The 14,473-nt window shown below is 36.1% G+C and overlaps 1 protein-coding gene across 11 annotated transcripts in view; it reads right to left on the reverse strand.

The window, feature by feature from the left end:
- The window catches only part of ClC-a (chloride channel protein 2), a 111,380-nt gene that overhangs the window by 10,056 nt on the left and 86,851 nt on the right, over positions 1–14,473 (reverse strand). For 6 of the 11 annotated variants that reach the window (XM_075289537.1, XM_075289539.1, XM_075289533.1 and 3 more), the window contains 8 exons: positions 14,181–14,346; positions 13,394–13,522; positions 9,155–9,288; positions 8,860–9,016; positions 8,547–8,757; positions 8,374–8,475; positions 3,665–3,899; positions 2,477–3,601 (listed from right to left, as the gene is read on the reverse strand). In XM_075289537.1, coding sequence (XP_075145652.1) covers positions 2,477–3,601; positions 3,665–3,899; positions 8,374–8,475; positions 8,547–8,757; positions 8,860–9,016; positions 9,155–9,288; positions 13,394–13,522; positions 14,181–14,346 — 2,259 coding nt within the window. Of the gene's footprint in view, positions 1–2,159; positions 2,202–2,476; positions 3,602–3,664; positions 3,900–8,373; positions 8,476–8,546; positions 8,758–8,859; positions 9,017–9,154; positions 9,289–13,393; positions 13,523–14,180; positions 14,369–14,473 lie in introns of all 11 variants that reach the window. The other 5 variants (XM_075289540.1, XM_075289543.1, XM_075289542.1 and 2 more) reach the window with 2 other exon arrangements.

Consider the following 14,473-nt stretch of genomic DNA (forward strand, 5'->3'; position numbering starts at 1 on the left):
GAGTAGGCCTACATATAGTGGTCGCGTATAGTCCAACACTACCAAGGCCGTGCTATTACCACGATTGCCACAATTGGTAAAATTTTAAAATGGTATATTTTTAATTGTTTGGTAGATTGGTAGAATTCTTGATGTTTTGGTGGATTTTGCTAGGTTAGGTTAGGTTAGGTTATGTGGCAGCCCGATGTATCGGGCTCACTTAGACTATTCAGTCCATTGTGATACCACAGTGGTGAACTTCTCTCTTATCACTGAGTGCTGCCCGATTCCATGTTAAACTCAATGACAAAGGGACCTCCTTTTTATAGCCGAGTCCGAACGGCGTTCCACATTCCAGTGAAACCACTTAGAGAAGCTTTGAAACCCTCAGAAATGTCACCAGCATTACTGAGGTGGGATAATCCACCGCTGAAAAAACTTTTTGGTGTTCGGTCGTAGCAGGAATCGAACCCACGACCTTGTGTATGCAAGGCGGGCATGCTAACCATTGCACCATTTCTATAGAAATAAAATTTAGACAAAATTTTCTATAGAAATAATATTTAGACAAAATTTTCTGTAGAACTAAAATTGTGATAAAAACTTTGACAAAATTCTCTATAAAAATAAATTTTTGACAAAATTCTCTATAAAAATAAAATTTTGACAAAATTTTCTATAGAAAAAAAAATTGACAACATTTTCTATAGAAATAAAATTTTGACAAAATTTTCTTTAGAAATAAAATATTCATACAATTTTCTATAGGAAAAAAAATTCATGAAATTTTCTACAGAAATCAAATTTTCTATAAAAATAAAGTTTTCATCAATTTTTTTATAAAATAAATTTTCCATAGAGATACAATTTCAGAAAATATTCTATAGAAATAAAATTTTCATAAAATTTTATATAAAAATAAAGTTTTCAGAAGTTATTCTACAGAAATAAATAAAATATTCTATAGAATTAAAATTTTCTATAGAAATAAAATTTTGACAAAATTTTCTAAAGAAATAAAATTTTGCAAAAATTTTCTATAGAAATAAAATTTTGCAAAAATTTTCTATAGAAATAAAATTTTGCAAAAATTTTCTATAGAAATAAAATTTTCAATATAAGATTTTTTATTTGATAGTTTTTTTAGTAAAATTTTTCTCCAAATTTTGGTAGATCATTTTTGGCTCGAGTGGCAACCGTGGCTATAATTCGTAACGACTGATTAGGTTCTCGATTAACATATGCAGTAAGGGCATGTGAAGGTATTATTGTACTATGTTTTATGGTGAATCTATGCTCATGGCTAGTATTTTGCTCGGAAGGAGACCGTTTCTTGACTACATACCCGATTTTTTCTCAGTATCTCTATATATGTTTTCCCGACATCAGAAAATTCCCTACATATTTTGGCCCACTGGTAGGAAATGGGATATTTTTAAAATATCGGATTTGACTCACTTGTCATATTCTGTCAAGGACAAATAGAAGAGCCTGGTATAAAATGCAACTGCAGTTAATTCTATCGGGGTTTAGTGCTGTAGCAGTTTGTAATTTCGTTTGTTTTAAGTTATGCCATACAAACATATTACATATTCCCCGTGAAAAGGTAACATTATGCTCTTCAAACATATTTGAGGTGATCATATTTCCTCTTTGGGTGCACTACAGATTTTTTTTTGGAATAGTAAAATTAGAAAATCAATCTGTGTCCATTTACAGTTCTTCAAAAATATTGGACGTTTTTTTGCAAAAACACTTGGCAACTTCTCTACACAGAAAAAAAATCTGGAACATTTTTCTAATGAAAGTCTTAATTGAGTTTTAAAAAATATTCATTAAAAATTGTATTGATTCAACAATTTTTTTAATGAAACAAAAATCAATCACAAAATGTAATAGTATCAATTAATTATTTAATTGACATTCAATTAATTTTTAATTGATATTATCATTTCATAATTGGATCAATTAATTTCATGATTGAATCAGAAATTTTTTGGTGTGTATATTACTCTCTTGGAAGCTTATTTGAGTGTAGAGAGAGTCTCCCAATGAACATCAAGAGAACATGACGAATTGAAATTTTATGGTGGGGATTTTATGAGAGAGATCTTTACGTAGAGTACATGAATGAATTGATATGAAGATTAAATTAATTTCTAGAAAATAAAATGGATTACCATATTTTCATCTTCCTCTTCTTGAGGGCTAATTTGTGCATGCTTCGATTAGATTATAAAAAGGAAACACATATTAAATATTCCCAACAAAACACACATACATACACACAAAACATAAAACTAACACAAACACAAGCAAAAAAAAAACGCAAATAAAATACCAGGAGTTGATATATCTCTCCCTCTCTGTATGTTAGTATAATAAAAAAGGCCCTTCTCTGTCGTTTACAAACAGCGAGTGCAAGTTATCTCAAAGCTCACTGGTTACAAAAAAAAGCAAAACTACAAACAAACCAAAATATTAGATTCGAACTTACCAATTGAACTTTTTTCGATATACCCGGTGTGCTGGGTGCCCTTTGCACAGTTGGCGTACCCGGTGTCATCATATCACCCGTACTGGCTGCTGCCGATATTGAACCCGCTTCCTGGCCATCGGTGGGCTGAACATCTTGCAAGGTGGTGGATTTTTTAAAGATTGCCTCGAAGGCATTACGTATGCGATATTCCGTAGTACCGGTTATTGTGGTATATGGCGTTATATTAGGACTATTCAATGAGGTAGGTGAGGTAAAAGCTTTAAGATTAAATGAGTTTGTCTTTTTCAAAATGGATTTACGAGGTTGCAGTGTATTATTCATTGATTCTTGCTTCTTTTTGGGCGGTAGCATTTCATCATTGGCTATTTGTCGTAGACTTAGGATATCAGGTGCCGGTAGAACCTCAAATCGAGAGGGTCTTCTCATACGTTGTTCGGCCTCTTGTTTTTTACGTTCTTCTTCACGCATCTTCTCTTCGGCTTCTTTTTTCCATTTCTGTGCCACTTCCATACGTTTCTCACGGCCTATGTGTTTCTCAATCATTTTGATGAGTTCGTAGCGTTGGACCGAACCCAAAAGAATCATATTCTCCGGACTGTCTACTAACGGCAGCGAACGTAAGGTTTTATTACTCTTCAAGACCTCCTTGAGGCGCTGATAGGTAATGCCCTGCCATATGTATTTGACATCGCGCACCATAAAGTCCTCGACATAGATACTATACATGCCTGAGCTGGAGGGCAGCAAATCGGGCAGATATGGCAACTTTTTAATCAATATAATACTGTCGTACATGGAGGGTTGTAAGAGTGCGGCTATAGCATTGGCTATGAGCACAGCTATCATCACCGGTACCACATGGGTTATTTGACCGGTCATTTCGAAGACAATCACTGCCACCGACACCGTATGAGTGACAGCCCCCGAAAATGCAGCAGCGCCCACAACGGCATAGCCTCCGGGATTAATGGGTGACAAACGGCCGCCATAGCGCACACCATTGGGAAACCATAAATGCATGCTTTCACCAATTAAACGTCCCAGACCCGCACCTATTTTGAATACTGGTATAAAAATACCCGATGGCACGGGTATGGTTGAGGCAATGATAGAGAACACAAACTGTGTAAAAGAAGAAGAATACCATTAAAATAGGATCCTCGTTTGCCGTTTGGTCTTACTTACTGTAAACACAACATAACATGTCAGATTGATGAAGACATTTGTGTAAGGCGTTACCCAATGTGTAACAATGGCTGCCTGTTCCACCGTCAGATCTTCTCGGGACCATGTGAAATTACTAAAGAGTTGCGATACCTGTTCATGTGTACCCAATTCGCCAGCTATGAATTGTCCAGTGCCCAGAGGAAATGAGATGGTTGATACCAAAAGGGCCAGAAAACCGGGATATAGGAAACGGCTGTAAGAAAAGATTGAAAAATGAGTTTGTGTGGAAAATTAATCAGTGTAATGCAAAGAGATGTCGCCAAGGAACAGCAGAGTGTTGAAGGAACAACACAGTGAAGATTAAAGGAATACGATCTGTATATGCGTGGTAATGTCGCCAAGTGTAATTAAATTTAATGTTGTGGGCCCCAAGAGAACTTGTATGAAAAATCTCAAGTTAAGAAGCTTCGAATAAACCTTTGGGAATAATCCATAAAAAGAGGAGATTAAGTACCTGGGGTGGGTTAGAAAGAATTCCAAATAGGTTCATGTAAGGTTTGCGATACCTAGTTAGGAATCGAACCTTAATAGATTCCGATACAAGGTGACCTAATGGATAATATTGGGAAGACTAACGAAGAGAGATCCGAATCAGCTTAACTACCAATTCGTGGTATTAGGTTAGGTTAGGTGGCAGCCCGATGTATCAGGCCCACTTAGACTATTCAGTCCATTTTGATACCACATAGATGAACTTCTCTCTTATCACTGAGTGATGCCCGATTCCATGTTAAGCTCAATGACAAGGGACCTCCTTTTTATAGCCGAGTCCGAACGGCGTTCCACATTGCAGTGAAACCACTTAGAGAAGCTTTGAAACCCTCAGAAATGTCACCAGCATTACTGAGGTGGGATAATCCACCGGTGAAAAACTTTTTGGTGTTCGGTCGAAGCAGGAATCGAACCCACGACCTTGTGTATGCAAGGCGAGCATGCATACACCATTGCACTACGGTGGCTCCCAATTCGTGGTATTGGGAAGAAATTCAGAATATTGTACATCAGGACCTGACAGAATTATTCCGTGATAGTCAGGGATATCCAAAGCGAGTATTGAATTCGTATCGTATATTCCAGTAGAACAGCCTCATAGGAATATCGTGTCCCTTAGGCAGGGAAAAATGTCTCATTCAGCTGCAAAGGATTGCCATACGATAAGCCTGCTCCAATTCCTTCTTAATACTATGGAGGGACAGATGTATATCGCTATTGGAACTAAGGTTGCTTCCAAATGGCTTAGTTTCCTTAACAGACTCAGTTTAAGGGCAGGTCTGCAAACAACGCATGGCACCAACTAGTCGCCTTTATAGAATGATCACTATCCGTCAATGAATACACGGCTTCTTAAATCCATTATAAACGTTAAAGTTTCATCAAGGAATACAGGAGGCTTATGGGCGAATTCCTAACAAAAAGATGGATTATAGGTATGACAATTGGGTAACTACTCAAGAAGAAGTTCTATCACCTTTACTTTGGAATGTTGCTATAAATGGTCTTCTGCTCTCCGTAGAAAACGAGAGATGGAAAGCGATAGACAGAATACCTGCCAACGTGGTGCAATTGTTAGCATACCTGCCTTGAATATAAAGGGTCATGGGTTCCACCCAAGTATCGACCAAACACCAAAAAGTTTTTCAGTGTTGGATTAACAGTTGGCTGATAAGTCCCCGGTCTAACAAAGAAAAACACTTTTTTTTTTCAAAATACGTTTTTATTATTCAACATAGTTCCCTTCAAGAGCGATACAACGATTATAACGACCTTCCAATTTTTTGATACCATTTTGGTAGTACTCCTTCGGTTTTGCCTCAAAATAGGCCTCAGTTTCGACGATCACCTCTTCATTGCAGCCAAATTTTTTCCCTGCGAGCATCCTTTTGAGGTCTGAGAACAAGAAAAAGTCGCTGGGGGCCAGATCTGGAGAATACGGTGGGTGGGGAAGCAATTCGAAGCCCAATTCATGAATTTTTGCCATTGTTTTCAATGACTTGTATTGTATTGGTGGAACAACACTTTTTTCTTCTTCATATGGGGCCGTTTTACCGCGATTTCGATCTTCAAACGCTCCAATAACGCCATGTAATAGTCACTGTTGATGGTTTTTCCCTTCTCAAGATAATCGATAAAAAATATTCCATGCGCATCCCAAAAAACAGAGGCCATTATTTCCATTCATTGTCACATATCAAAAGCCAGCGGACTTTTGAGTCTTTCCATGCTTCGGAGACGGTTCACCGGTCGCTGTCCACTCAGCCGACTGTCGATTGGACCCAGGAGTGTAGTGATGGAGCCATGTTTCATCCATTGTCACATATCGACGGAAAAACTAGGGTGTATTACGAGTTAACAGCTGCAAACACCTCTCAGATTCATCAACACGTTGTTCGTTTTGGTCAAATGTGAGTTCGCGCGGCACCCATTTTGCACAGAACTTCCGCATATCCAAATATTGATGAATGATATGACCAACACGTTCCTTTGATATCTTTAAGACCTCTGCTATCTCGATCATCACCATCTGTGGTTTCACAATGGACTGAATAGTCTAAATGATGCCGAAATAGTGGGCTGCCACTATACTCGTACCTAACCTAAAGATATTACACCGAATGTAAGGGAAATGGGCGAGGCAGAAAGCTCTATGCGTATAACCCGCATAGACAGAACTGATTATTCTCTTGAAGCGACGCAAGATTTCCACATTTAAGTTCATCCTTTTTGGTGGTCATGGAAAATATATCGGTGTTACAATGGTTATTGGGAGCCACTGTGGTGCAATGATAAACATGCCCGACTTACTACGCCATAGCTAGGGTTCAATCCCAAGGCATTGAACAAACGCCAACAAGTTTTTCAACGGTAGATTATCCGCTTTTAACAATGTTGATTACATTTCCGAGCTTCTCTAAGTGGGTTCACAGAAATATGAGCAATAAAAGATGGGACAAATTGGCTAAGATATAACCCTACGGGAAATGGAACACCCACAGGATCGGTACAGGACTAGTCCCTGGTGTGTATGGACCAGTCCCAGTTCTGGTCAAATGTATGGAAGGGACCGGTCACTTTAACATGGGTTTGTCATTGACGGGGTTAATTTACACTTTAGGACACGTCTTGGACTCATTCCAAAGGACAGGTCCTCAGGACCCACACTCGGACAAACTCTTAGAAAACTGTTTCAGTTTGGGCTTTTGAATCGCATTCGAACATTTGAAATATGTCGAACACGGCGAATACGGAAATCAATAAATCACGACTATTTAAAAATTGCAACTAACTGGAGCATCAGCACCATTTCTGTGATGGGTCCGTCAGTGGCAATTTGCACCAATTTCCCGTAGGGAATGTTCCAACATAAGAAAGTACCCTACGGGAAATGGATCAACATCGTGGCCGTTACTGAAACAGACTCTGGTGTGTGGGGACCATTCCTAGTTCTTGTTAAAACCTATGGAAGGGGCCAGTAGCTTAAACATGGGTTTGTCATTGACGGGTTAAATTTTACACTTTAGGATATGACTTGGACTCATTCCAAAGGACACGACCTGAGACAATTTAGTAGGACCAATCTATAGACAGGTCCTAATGAACCAGTCGGGGAAAAACTTTTGGAAACCAGTTTCATTTTGAGAATGCGAATCACAGGTCCTGTGACAATTTAGTAGGACCAACCCATAGACAGGTCCTAATGAACCAGTCTGGGAAAATTCCTTAGGAACCAGTTTTATTGTGAGCATCCGAATCGCACCAGAAAGGAATATGATGATATGACTTTTGTAATTCAATACAAGTGAAGATCCAACAAAATTTTAATATCAAGAGAGTATAGAAATCAGCAGTGATATCAGTCCTGTAATACGTCCATTAATGGAAATTTGCACCAACTTCCCGTAGGGTATATACTCAGACAGTCGATCAACAATAAAATCTTTGGGAGCCACCCCGTGTTGCAATGGTTAGCATGCCCGCCTTGCATACATAAGGTCGAACACCAAAAAGTTTTGCAGCGGTGGATTATCCCACCTTAGTAATGCTGGTGACATTTCTGAGTGTTTCAAAGCTTCTCTAAGTGGTTTCACTGCAATGTGGAACGCCGTTCGGATTCGGCTATAAAAATGAGGTCCCTTGTCATTGTGTTTAACTTGGAATCGGGCAGCACTCAGTGATAAGAAAGAAGTTCACCATTGTGGTAACACTGCCACCTAACCTAACCTACAATAAAATCTTTGGACTCTATGTTGTTAACACAAGTGCGACCATAGACAGCTGTAAATCTCTCGACGAGATGACTTAGTTAAGCTCAAACTGCGTGCGAAGGCGAATTTTCAATGTTAGAATTTCACCGATTGCGAAGATACCCAGAAATTCTAACGCCAGATTAACTTCAGTCGCACACCCCATATCTGGTGTACGATAACTAAGGGAGTCATACTTCAATGTTGTTATAAATAAATATTGACCAAATTTACGAAACCCTGTCCTATCTGAGCCATCTGCTTTCAAAACGTAATTAAAATCCATAATCAATTTTTGTAGAACATTTTGGTACCCATGGACTCACATCTACTGTGGCCAACATTTCCGAATTAAGAGATTCATTTTTTTTTGCAATTTCTTTAAACAAATCGGTATATTCTAAACGAATGTCCCGCGATACTTACTTTTTCTGTAGAAATTTATTCATTTTCTTATTGGAACGCATGAATAGAACATATCGTCGATGTACCCAAACATAGGCTGCTCCTCCTAAGCCACAAACAACTCTGTGAAATGAAATATATATGTAAGGATTAGAAATTCGAGAGATTTATAAAACAATTCCAATACAACTCACCCCATTAAAGCAAACACAAATAATTCCTGAGGATCAAAGGGAAATTCTGTGGTGAAATTTGTTAAAAATACGGCACGCACAGTATCGGCATTTTGAAACCATACGGCCAATAGACGGAAGACAGTAGCACCACAAACAGCAGCAAAAAAACCACGCCAATAATTGCGAACAGCGAAATATGTTGTGGTTACCTCTATACTAAATAATACACCTGGTGATTTGGGATTAAATGGACCAAAACAAGAAAATATTAACTCACCTCATCTTACTCAATTTTATAAATGTATTAATCATGTGGTGGTGGATAACTTACCGCCTACTGGAGCTGCAAAACATGCACCCACACCCACTGCACAGGCAGCGGCCAACATTTCCGAATTGCGAGATTCATTTTCATAGATACCTTGGAATGATGTCACTAGCTTACTTAATAATTGTGCTACAATACTTGCTATATGTACGAATGGACCCTTAATGGAATAGATGAACGGAAAAAGAACAAAATATTAAAATATGGCAAGGAAAATTTTGGAGGTCCTTTTTTCGAAATCTCTCCTTTGGAGGACCATTGGATGTTAATGAAAGACTTTGACAATTTTAATACTTACTTCCTTTCCTAATGGCATACCACTGCCCAAAGTTGCCGTTAAACCAACAATCTTGGCCACTAAGGTTTTAAATGTTAAATACTCTTTAAGGGCCACCCCACGTAGAATTGTTTTCATTTCGGGTATACCAGAACCTAAGGATGAATAATTTGAGAGGAATCGAAAGATGTTTTCTTGGTATTATATATCAATCAATTATCTTCGGTTAGTATAATCATGCACTTATGTTATATATTTAATGTTATTTGAAATTGTTAATAATAATAACTGCATGTGTTGCAAGTTTAGAAACACGCAATCCAAATCTCTGGTGAATGGTTTATTTCACTATCTATTGTAGTTTGGCGGATCTGACATTAGATTCAGTATCGCATAATCAACTTTTTATTCACAAGTTTGGAAGACAATTCTGGTGCCAGCAGTCGCGATAACTTCAGGTCCAATTATCCTCATTGCAGTCGGTCCTATACACTGGGGTCTAGACAAGAAATTCTTCTTTGTTAAAGGACTGCAACAACCCCACGGGAATACAACTATGTATGACTACCCTAGCCCACTCCCACTCCCCATCCCTAATTCCAATCCCTATCCCATACATTTTACCTTCCTGGACCGAGTCAGCCGGAAGAAGTCGCATTATCAACTTTTTATCCACAAGTTTGGAGGGCAATTCTGGTGCCAGCAGCCACGGTAACTTCAGCTCCAACGACCGTCATTGCAGTCGGTCCTACACACTGGGGTCTAGACAAGTAATTCTTCTATGTCCAAGGACTGGAACAACACCACGGGAATTCAACTATGTATGACTACACTAGCCCTCTCCCCATCGTAATTCCCAAGCACTATCCCATCCATTTTTCCTTCCTGGGGCGAGTCTGCCGGAAGTCCTTCCTCACCCATATGGTCATAAGCAAAGAGTGTCTACTCCAGGCGATAAAGACCGCCAAAAGTTTCACCGCATTTGGCTCAGATGGTTTAGCTGCGAGGATGCTGAAGCACATTGAAGAGAATGGGGCTAGGTTTCTGGACCATACCTTCAATGTTTCCCTCAACACCCTCGAAATTCAAAAAAAAAAAATACGTTTCGGTTCTGAAACCAGAAAAACAGACACATCTTGGAGACTCGTATCGGCCCATTACTCTTGAAACTATTATAATGCCCTACTTCTTAGAACTCCAAATGTTGGCCGAACATCAGCATGGTTTAGACTCGGGCAGGAGTGCGACCACTTCGTTATATGAATTAATATCCAACATTACAGAGGGATTGAATTGTAAGAAACTGCAAAAACGTTGGATTCTCGTAGCAAATAACCTGTCTAAAGAGTTTGATACAGTGAACCACACCTCCTTTTAAGAGTTCTTATGGAAACCTTCCTAGTCCTAAGAGATGGTTGGCGAAGTATATGGCTGGCAGACAGTTCTATGTTGAATTTAGAGGAAAAACTTTATGGAAACCTTCCTCCCTAATAATCCTAAGAGTTGGTTGGCGAACTATATTGCGGGGCAGTTCTATGTGGAATTTAGAGGGAAAACGTTATGGAAACCTCCATCCCTAATAATCTTAAGAGATGGCTGCCGAACTATATGGCGGGCGTCTTCGCTGTAGAGGAATTCCACATAATACACTGTCCCGAGGCAGTGTACTGTTCTTCTCCTTTTTAGCTTTTACGAGGCCGGAGTTCTTCTTCTACCACCAGATGTTCATCTGATATTCTATGCGGTCGAATTCCTCTATAGCGTCTTCGCGTAGGAGGAATAAAGAATGTAAACCTCAAGGCAGTGTCCTCCTCCTTTTTAGTGGACGTAATATTTTGTTCCGCAGTTGGATTAGATAGAGACATCAAAGAGCTTGAGGTGATGATTAAAGACAATTTCCCTGCAATCAGCAGGAATGTCAAACATTCAGCTCCTAAATCGTCGGCAACCTTTTTCACAGAAGGAATAAATAAAGCATATATCTAGGCTGTGTACTATCCCATTTTTATCTTTTACGAAGCAGGTGCTCCTGTTCCACCACCAGATGTTCATCTGATATCCTATGCGGACGTAATTTGTTGATCCGTAATTAGATAAGGCAGAGACGTCAATGAGCTTGAGGTGATGATTGTATTGATCTGCCTGCAATTAGGGATTTTTTGTCAGCAGGAATGTCAAGCATTCTTCTCCTAAATCCTCGGTAACAATTTTCACACAAGGAACTAATAAAGCATACCTCAAGGCAGTGTAATGTCCTCCTCCTTTTTAGCTTTTACGAGGTAGGAGTTCCCCTTCCACCACCAGATGTTCATCTGATATCCTATGCGGACGTAATATTTTGTTCCATAGTTACATTAGATAGAGACAGACATGGAATTAAGGTGGTCATTAATGACTATCACCCTGCAATTAGGGATTTCATTGTCAGCATGAATGTGAATTGTTCTGCTCCTAAATTGTCGGCAACCATTGTAAAATCGTGGACCAAAGAAATGATATGTCAGCTAAAACCGGTATATACAGGTAGTTGGGTAGTTACCTCTCTCTCTCTGGACCTGGAATTTACGGAAGACTCGTACCACTTCCTGTGTCAGTGTTCAGCATTATCCTTTAGAAGAAACGAGATACTGGGCTTCTTTTTTCTTTCAGGCTCTCTCTCTGATCTGCAGCTTAAGGAACATACTTGCCTTCGCGTACAAGTGGAAGTTCATCGGAAGGAAGAAGCCGGAAAGATTACATCGAGGAATCACAATGCCCCTATAGTGGTCTAAGTGGACAGGTCCAAACATAATAAAATAGGTCCAAACATAATAACATAGAAAGAAAATTCTACAGAAAAATTTGTCAATTTTTTTATAGAAAATTTTCACATAATGTTATACTATTTTTGTCAAAATTTTGTTTTTATAAAAAAAATTGTCAAAATTTTATTTCTATAGAAAATTTTGTCAAAATTTTATTTCTATAGAAAATTTTGTTAATAATTTTATTTCTATAGAAAATTTTGTCAACATTTTATTTCTATAGAAATTTTGTCAAAATTTTATTTCCATAGAAAATTTTGTCAAAATTTTATTTCTATAGAAATGTTATTTCTTTAGAAAATTTTGTCAAAATTTTATATTTATAAAAAATTTTGTCCAAATTTTATTTCAACAGCAAATTTTGTCAAAATTTTATTTCTATAAACATTTTGCCAAAATTTTATTTCTATAGAAATTTTTGCCAAAATTTATTTCTATATAAAATTTTTGCAAAATTTTATTTCTATAGAAAATTTTGTGAAAATTTTATTTCTATAGAAAATTTTGCCAAATTTTATTTCTATAGAAAATTTTGTCAAAATTTTATTTCTATAGAAATTTTGGTCAAAATTTAATTTCTATAGAAAATTTTGTCAAAATTTCATTTCTATAGAAAATTTTGTCAAAATTTTATTTCTATAGAAAATGTTTCCAAAATTTTATTTCTATAGAAAATTTTATCAAAATTTTATTTCTATAGAAATTTTTGTCAAAATTTTATTTCTATAGAAAAATTTTTCAAAATTTTATTTCTATAGAAAATTTTTCCAAAATTTTATTTCTATAGAAAATTTTATCAAAATTTTAGTTCTATAGAAATTTGTGTCAAAATTTTATTTCTATAGAAAACGTTGCCAATTTTTTTTTTACTATCTCCGTTCGTAATTTCACCAGAATTCCCTTTCTAATCTTATGAGCGTAAGTGTTTTACTAAAAAGTAACGATAGTTTTCTTATTAAAAGTACACTATTTTTCTTTTCTTAAAAAAAAGGAAAGTGCACTTTCTTATAAAAAAAATATGGTCTCCGAAATGACAAAAAGTTTTCTCTCAAGAAAACTATACCCTTCGTATTGAGGTGCCTATGATTAATTCATTTATGGCAACTCTGTGTTACAGAGGTTTGTAAATGGAAAGAGGCTGTCGCAAGTTTTTTTTATTGCGATCTTATTAGAAAATATTAGTATAGATAAGTAGATATAGTGAACAAACCATTACAGTAAAGTAAGTAAGTAAAAAAATTTACAAGTTTTAGTATAGAAATAAAAATAAACATTTACAATGAGGAAAGAATTAAATGAAATTTGGTGTTAAGTGAAAAAAGCTTTATAGTTATGTGGGCTTTACTTTACTCAAATATTGGGGTTTTGAAAAAAATATATTTTTTATAGTGTTAGTATAAGAAATTATTAAACAAACAAATTATTTCCGAAAAATAATTTTACAAAAAATATTTACCTATACTCTGCGGTGCTATAAGATGAACAAATCCCGCCGAAAAGAGTATTAAACAGACGGGTAATGAGACCCAAGCAAAATATTGAGCAATGGGTTGAGTTGTCAGGTCTCGATATAGCCAAACGCGAGCTGTAAAAGATTTGAAGTAAATATAAAAAGTAAAAATAAATAATAATTTTCCACACAGTTAAAAATATTTCTTCAATTATGAAATTGAGTTCCAATTTATTTTTAATTTTAGTTTTAATTTATTCAATCATAGAAGTAATAATATCCATCATCAACGTAATTTGAAAAAATTAATTAATCCCATTAAAAAATAATTGATCTAATTAAAAAATTAAATGATCCAATTAAATTTGTATTTGTTTTTTTTTTTAATTTAAATTTCAATTTAAATGGAAAAATATTGGTGATTTTTTCTGAATAAAAATAAAAATAGAAATATTCTCCTTTTTTTTACTCTACACACAAAAAATATGGTCAATCACGAAATTAATTGATCCAATTAATTTTTAATTGAAATGTCTTCAACCAGAGAAATGATAATATCAATCACCAAAGTCAATCAAAAAATTAATTGATACAATTAAAAATTAATTGATATAATTAAAAAATTAATTGATATAATTAAAAAATTAATTGATACAATTAATTTTTATGATTATTTTTTTTTTTTTCAATTAATAAAATTGTTGGACCAATTACATTTTTAATTGAATATTTTTCTTAAAATTTTTTAATTGAATAAATGTCGATGAAATTTTTTTCTGTGTATTGTGCTTACCATTTGTACATATTGATATACCCTTGTCCATGACATATGATAATAGGGCCATGATAATGCCCAGCAGTGCTAAAAATACCCAATCTTCGCCCAGACGGGCAAATGTGTGTTTCCATATCCATGATGAGACTTTAAATGCACGTGATTCACGTTTACCTAGGAGTTCCTGCAAATAATATTTCCCAGCACTGCTGCTTTATAATCAATTTGTTGTGATAGGATTATGATTTTATGTTCACAAAAAAAAAAAAGAAAAAACATAAGCTACTTGAACAAAATAACAAAAGCAAGCC

Source organism: Haematobia irritans, chromosome 1 (genome assembly GCF_050003625.1).
Source record: "Haematobia irritans isolate KBUSLIRL chromosome 1, ASM5000362v1, whole genome shotgun sequence".
Lineage (NCBI taxonomy): Eukaryota > Metazoa > Arthropoda > Insecta > Diptera > Muscidae > Haematobia > Haematobia irritans.